A 7,903-nucleotide genomic window follows, 5' to 3' on the forward strand; every position below is an offset into this window, starting at 1 on the left:
AACAAAAAACTGAGTTGGGTTAGGACACAAGCAGAGAATAGGGCCCGCTGCAGGATATGCTTCTCAGAAAATACATGCAGAAACTCAGTGCCAGCAAACCCTTCTACTTAAAGTCTCACTCAAAGGGCTGTGTTTGTTTCTAGAAGAGCATCCCCTAAGGAAGCATTTTAGGCTTCCATTCCCTTTAAGGAAGTCCATTGACATGGTCAACAAGGATGATATCCGTACCCCCTTAATTCCAGTGGTGAGCTCAAGACAGGACAAAGTCAAGCGTATCACAGAAAAGGCAATGCTTTGCCAAAGAAGGCACAATTTAATTAAACTAAATTAATAGATATCAGTAATCACACGGATTAACTCAAATAGAGAAAGAGTAAAAGGTTCCACTGATAGATTGTTGAGACTGCTGAGTATAGTTAGTATTTGGAGAAATCCATTGTTATATGTTTATGAAGAAAAGGACAAAATATGTTGAACAGTAACCACTGATGCTCCTGATAGCCTCGCGGAAGAGAAGGAAAAGTTTATGCAAGTCCCTTTGGTGGGACAAGGACTCAGAGTCCACGTGGATAAAAAGGGGGAGGGTATTTGGAAGCGTGATGATGTATCACTTCAAAGGTCAAATCACAGAGAATTCCTGGGCAGAGAAACTGAGTAGCTTCTTCCAAAATGTATCAGAGTGATTGAAGCACAATTAACTATGTGAAGATGTCATAAATTAGGGTTAAGCAATAACCTAGAGAGGCATTCTTGAATAAAACGACAAGCGAGGAGGAGGGAGCATCCGGACGGTGACACACCCACTTCTTAGAGTATATATAACTTGGAGTCCAGACCACAGCATTGAAACTTCAGAGCATCTCCTCACTGTCACTCAGCTGAATTCACATCTCCTGCCAACATGTCCTACAACTGCTGCTCTAGAAACTTCTCCTCCTGCTCCTTTGGGGGATACCAGCGCTCCCCAAGCTCCTCCTGTGGCTTTTCCTGCCCCAGCAACCTGGTCTACCGCACTGACCCCTGCTCTCCCAGCACCTGCCAACAGGGCTCCTCCCTCTCCAGTGGCTGTCAGGAGACCTGCTGTGAGCCCACCAGCTGCCAGACATCCTGTGTGGTGTCCAGACCTTGCCAGACGTCCTGCGACCGCCCAAGGACCTCCACGCTCTGCACTCCCTGCCAGACGACTTGCTCTGGGTCTGTGGGCATTGGGTCCAGCAGCTACCGTTCCCTGGGCTATGGATCCAGAAGCTTCTACTCACTGGGCTGTGGATCCCAGGACTCCAGATCCATAAGTTATGGAGTCTCTGGCTTCCCTTCTCTGGGCTGTGGGTCCAGATTCTGGCACCCAACCTACTTGGCTTCTAGGAGCTGCCAGTCTTCTTGTTACAGGCCAACCTACAGATCAGCTTTCTGTAGACCGGCTTGCTGAGCTTCCGACCCTTTGAGCAAAGTATTTCAGTCTCTACATAGAGCTGCCGCCATAGGGTTTTTCAGTAATGTTAGCTAATGCGTCTCACCGCCAGCTCTTCACCCTTTGTCTGGCATCAAGTACCAGCTGATAGACTAATTCCTTCAGACAGTGAGGTTTACAAACGACTAAAATATTAAGCGTGTGCCTGTAATTTTGAACAATTGACTCAGAATTACATAAATTCTTCTTACAGAATGTATGGAAGTTCAGTTTTGTTTGACCTAATAAACTCTGACTCATGCATCTGATATGTCCTCATTGTTTTTTATTGATTTTCAAAGTCTGATTTGTGATCTATCTGGACCCTCAGAATACTCTCCTTAGGAAATACATTTGGATTTCCCTAGGAAATGGCATCAGGACTAGTGTGTGATGAAATTCTCTAGGCAGTGTACTGACTGACATAATAAGTGTGCGTGTCTTCTAAGGGTGGTAGGATTTTTCTTATTGAGAGTATGCTCATATAAAGACAACATTCTCATCATGTTTTCAGTGAGGACATCTTACGCTTTTCTGGTTTTGAGTTTACATTTTCAAAGCAGTATTGAATTAGAATTTGTCCAGAAATGTTAACCAGGTGAAAAAGCATTTAGAAAATAGACAAATTATTTGAATGAATCTGATATATTGATATGAAAAGGAGAAAATACGAAGTGTTAGGGGTTGGAGGACATAATGATTGTCTTTAAATATATAGAAATATGGGTTATTCAGTGTGTGTGTATTTGTGCGTTTGTGTGTGTGTGTAAGAGAGAGACATAAACAGTCTTAAGTTTAAAACTGTGAGGAATGGAAAGAGTTATAGGGAGAAATGTCTTGGATTATTATAAAGAAATATAAATTTGTGAGTTATAAATTTACAAAATTATTACGACTGGGGTACTTTGAAGCTATTCAGTTTCTCAACAAGTAGAAGATGAATAATCCCATGTTTGTTTGTTTGTTTGTTTGTTTTAGTGACTTCTGCCTTGAATTGGAGGTAAGATTAGGTAACTTTCAATGTTCTGAATCTTATAATCCATGTAGGTATCCTTGGGACCTACTACTCCGTGGTGGTAGTGAAAAGCAGACATATTCTTGTAGGATACCATGCAGATCCGAGGCAGGACACCCTTTGTGTTTATTTTTAATACGAGCAAGTTTTTGTCTCAGAGGCTAAATGTAGTGTTACAATTCAGTTAAAACTTTTTCGTAACATATTTAGTGACAACTCATCATGAATGGGAGAAATCACCAACGAAGATTTACTGCGTACTCCAATCATGTGCCATGAGTGTTTGTTGATTTGTCTTTCCTGATACATTTTCCTCAAGCTTTTCCTAATTGAAGCTGAGAGAAGAGGGCTCCTTTTCTCTTATACCCAAGACAATAATGTATTAAGCATGGATGCGTGGGAACCAGGTCTTTTGTGCACAGAAACATCCCAAGAGACAGAAATAGAGGAATAGAGAAGAGGGACATAAAAGTTCTTGGTGATACAGGGGCCTCTGGTTTCTATCATCCCTTAAGCCAGCTTACTAGCCCTTCATGTACTTGATTATATGGGCCAATAAATTCTTCTTTTTGTTTAAAGTAATTAAAATCAGGGGCGCCTGGGTGGCTCACTCCTTAAGCGTCTGCCTCTGGCTCAGGGCGTGATCCTGGCGTTCTGGGATTGAGCCCCACATCAGGCTCCTCCACTGGAAGCCTGTTTCTTCCTCGCCCACTTCCCCTGCTTGTGTTCCTTCTCTCGCTGATGGTCTCTATCTCTGTCAAATGAATAAATAAAATCTTTTTTAAAAAAGTAAATAAATAAAGTAATTAAAATAAAATAAGATTTCTGTCACTTACATTCAAAGAGTTATAATTAATAAAAATGTGTCATCGAGGTTCAGAGTTACTCATTGACTTTGGTGTAAAGAAACACTTAAAATTTTATTAGTAAGACAAAAAGATTCTTTGAGTCTGAACTAACCATTAGCAGTGAGGATGGACTACTATTTCCTTCTTAAAATAATGTGGAATGAGTAAAATGTAGACTAAAGAAAGCATTTGGGAAAGAAAACTCAAGAGGGTCACAGTAGTATGGCCAGTGAGAAAGTCCTGGGGACACAATCAGTAAACCTAATTCCACCTTCAATCAAGGATGGCAGAGATGAGTACAGATAATGCTTAAAACTGATAACAACCCCAAGATGGAAGGAAGAGCTATCCAGTGACATAGAGGGTCTAGTTCTGGAATGACTTGAAGGTTTTCCCCCACTCTAATGGAATCTTTGAGGTGAGAGGTCGAAAATTGAAACAGAGAGGCAAAGAAGTGAGAGGAAATGCAAACATGGGCATACTCTTAATATGTAAGCTTTTCTAAGTATAAAATGAAGATTCAGATTTCAGGGAGCAGACATAATGAATACCCTTTGCATCCTTCATTCTCTGCATTGTGATTTTCTCGGTATCTCATTGCTGCTAGTTTCCATTTTCCACTTTTCTTCTCTTTCTGTGTCTGCCTCCCCCCCCCATATCTCCATCTCTCCCTCTCTCTCAACCTCTCCATATCTCTCCCTCTCACCCTCATATCTCCATCTTTCTCTCTCATATCTCCATCTCTCTCTCTTCCTCTCTCCCTCCTTCCCTCCTTTCCTGCCTCCCTCTGTGATTTTTCACTTCTTATGTGCACTCTGCTTTTTTCCACATCCACCTTCTGGTGTTCTATTGAGTCTGGGCACCAGGTAACGTTGGTCAATGTCTGTTGGATGATGGTGACATGGTGTAATGGAAGGCAGGGCTCTGTCATTGACAAAGAAGAAGCTAAGAGTGAAGAGAGGCACTTGCCTCTCAAGCTAAGTCTACTCATTCATTACTACCCCACTTCTTTTTTTTTTTTTTAAGATTTTATTTATTTATTTGACAGAGATAGAGACAGCCAGCGAGAGAGGGAACACAAGCAGGGGGAGTGGGAGAGGAAGAAGCAGGCTCATAGCGGAGGAGCCTGATGTGGGGCTCGATCCCATAACGCCGGGATCACGCCCTGAGCCGAAGGCAGACGCTTAACGACTGTGCCACCCAGGCGCCCCTACTACCCCACTTCTAATGCCCTTACTACATTAGATGACATCAGCTCCTTGCTCTGAATTCAGCTCACTAAATATATTTTGAATTTTAACTTTCCATTACAGTTCTTTTGTGAAGAATGCTGGGAACTCAGAAAAGACAAAGACTTTGGCCTGTAAAAAGCTAGTTCACATGTGATGGAAAGGACAAACTTCCTCCCATTATCTTGGTGTGAACGGTGGGTGTAGGGGGTGCCAAGGGAGCCTCAGGAAGAGGTAATGGCATAAGCGATGGCATAATCACCTGGAAGGATATTGTGTGGGGTTCAAGGAGGAAAACTGCAAGCTCTTTTTATTAAACTCTGAAATCTGGGCAGCAAGAAGTTCAGAGATTACCTAATAATTTAAAGTGAGCTGGTGCAACCCTACAGGTCCGGAAATAGAGACGGTAGCAACACTGATGCTTGAGAAAGCCTGAGTCTCGTGTCTGGAGTGACAACATGTCACTGATAAAAAAAAAAATAACCTTCATATCTGATATGCGGGAATGGTTCTTTGGTCTCATGTTATTCTTGAGAAGAAAATTAATGTGCTTATATATGTGACTGGGGACTCATTCAGTTGCAATTAACAAACTAATAAAATGCTAACACACAGGGTGGAGTTCAGGGAGGCAAACTATAACTTGAGAGGCACTGCACTCTGAATTAAGGAAATATGAGTTGTTTCTCAAGTTCAAAATACTTTAAGCAGCTATTCGACAGGAAATCATACCTGTCACCATACCTTAGCTACTGCTGCTCCGGGAGTTCCCCTTACTGTCGCCTTAGGGGTTTTCTGATTTCCTAGTGTTCTGCTGTGTCTGTTCTCATCCCATTGATTTGCTTTACCGCAGCTTCTCATTCTTAAGGGGACACTCACCATCAGAGTTGTGCAAGGGACTGCCTTCTTGAATGATGCACCCCAGGCTCCCACTCACTCACCTGAGCCCCAGTCCTAGAGTGTGTTTACCTCCACTCTCTAATTACCACGTATGTTGACTTTCATATGCAGGCCAGCCAAGAACAACTGCTTTCTGCAGGCCCCACCACGTTGCTGACATGGAGTCATGGTCTAAGGGACCTAATAGTTGCCACTTCTCAGTTGTGGATCCTGTTTCTGCCACCCAACCTAGCTATCTGCTTCTGTAAATTGTTTGTATATTTTGCTAACCAGTCTGTATGTACAAATTACTCATCAGGCTGCTGCATGACCATGTTTTTCATGCACAGACTACACAAGCTTCCAGTGATATTGAACCCTTTCTGCACAATTATGGTTGTCAAATAATGAATATTCCCTTATGGGACTGTGACCTTTTCCCAAATAAACTGTATCTGTTCTAAGATACCCCTTGTAATTGGACAAGCAACCATCTACCTAAAGAAAAATAGCCTTTGCCCATCACTCCTTCCCTTTGATTCCTCCATTAAAAGTTATTAAATTTTAGTAATGTAACATTTCAAGGCTTATCCCTTGCAATGAAGTAGATCCTTATAAGCAAGTAGAAAATAATGAAGAAAAATGCGATTGTAGAGATTTAACTTACTGGAACAAAAATTGTGCACTCTATTATTTTTCGTTAGTGTGTGTGGTCTCGTGTATCTTTTGGATGGTCTAAGTTTTAAAGAAATATTTATCTTTCTGTTAAATAGACACAAAGTTTCCAACTTAGAAGAATGTTGCTATATGTAGGATTACTATCCCTAGACTAGGCTTTTGAAATCTTGTATTTCTTGTTTCCCTTTATGGCACCATGGACAGGGAAATAGAGCAAATAAAAAATATGTTGGGACTTGGATTCTATTACTGGTTCTCCTGTTAACCAGACTTTGATCTTATATCCATCCCCTCACTTCTGTGGGTATTGTCTTCCATATACATAAAATGAGATAGTCCTTGATAACCTGTGATCTCTAAGATTTATTTCAGCTCACAGACCTATTCACATTATATGATAATAATATCACATGGGGGGTGGGCTCTTAATGCCCCTGCTACAGTTTAGATTCTTCTTTGTGGCCTGGAAAGGGAGGAACAGAAGGCTAATGGGATGCAATATAAAAAATAATAATATTAAGAGATAACTTTTCAAATAATAAAATCATGATTCTCGTGTAAATAAAAAATAAACACGAATGAAATATCTTATTGAACCCATTAATAAATGAAAGGATCATTAGAAAGTTACAAGTGCCTGGAAGGAAAATTCAAGAGACACAGTTACATAGACTGTCAGAAATGCTGAAATGAATTTACAAAGATCAGTGCAAAGTGGTCACTCTATAGAGTAAAAATCAATGGCACTGGGCAGAAATCATTTTCATTTCTATGGACAAGAGTCATTTGCATTATTATCAATTTTCTACGACAAAACAGATCAAAGGAATAAAAAGTATAGATGCTCTGAAAGGTGAGTGAGACAAGCCGCATAGTAATTCATTTCTAGGTGCCCTAATTCAAAGTCTTGCAACACTTCGGACAACAGTATGTGAAATCAAAAATGTTAATTGTAAAACATATTCAAACATGTAATACATGTGAGCAAGGTTTTTTCCTTTAACATAGAAAATAACAAAAGGAAATTATATACACAATTACGTGGAAAGATCTACTCTACCTTTCAACTTATGCTTTTCTATGGCACTGGGTTGGCTTGTGACTTGAGGAAAGGGATATTATTACACAGAGATGTGATTTTTTTTAAAGTAAAGACTTTATTTGTTTATTTGAGAGAGAGAGAGTGAGTACACAAATGGGGGGGAGGGGCAGAGGGAAAAGCAGACTTCCTGCTGAACAGGGAGCCCAAAAGGACATCAGACTCCATCCCAGAAGCCTGGGCAGGGCTCTATCCCAAGACCCTGGGATCATGAGTCCTGAGATCATGACCTGAGCTGAAGGTAGATGCTTAGCCCACTGAGCCACCCCAGCACCCGAGGGGTGAGATATTTTGACTTGACCTTTCTTCCTACCTTGCCCCACACCTCAATTGTCCCACCACTGTTTGATATCATTGCTTAGGAAAAACAAGCTTCATTCTTTTAAATCCTCAGATTTAATTAAATAACATTATGTAAATAAAATAGCCACAACAGGGGGTCCATATTTCAGATTCATTACCTTTGTTAACTTTTCTAACATGAAAAAGTTAGCCATTGATGGACTAGTTCCCCATCTTGATTGCAACAGTGGCTACATGATTCTATACATGGGATCAAATTATATGCAACTATACAAACACACAGCACAAATGTGTGCGTGTTTAAGTTGGTAAAACAATATGGTTATAGTCTGACAGTTTTGAGCTAATGTCAATTTCCTGGTTTTGACATTGTAGTACAGTTAGTTAAGACGTCAGTATCGA

The 7,903-nt window shown here is 40.7% G+C and overlaps 1 protein-coding gene across 1 annotated transcript; it reads left to right on the forward strand.

Moving 5' to 3' along the window:
- The first annotated feature begins 854 nt into the window (after window positions 1–854).
- LOC103673088 (keratin-associated protein 13-2-like) lies at window positions 855–1,719 on the forward strand. The gene has a single exon (XM_008701807.2). The coding sequence runs from the start codon at window positions 902–904 to the stop codon at window positions 1,427–1,429; it is 528 nt and encodes a 175-aa protein (XP_008700029.1). The 5' UTR covers window positions 855–901; the 3' UTR covers window positions 1,430–1,719.
- The last annotated feature ends 6,184 nt before the right edge of the window (window positions 1,720–7,903 follow it).

Source organism: Ursus maritimus, unplaced genomic scaffold, assembly GCF_017311325.1.
Source record: "Ursus maritimus isolate PB19 unplaced genomic scaffold, ASM1731132v1 scaffold_4, whole genome shotgun sequence".
In the NCBI taxonomy this organism is placed as follows: domain Eukaryota; kingdom Metazoa; phylum Chordata; class Mammalia; order Carnivora; family Ursidae; genus Ursus; species Ursus maritimus.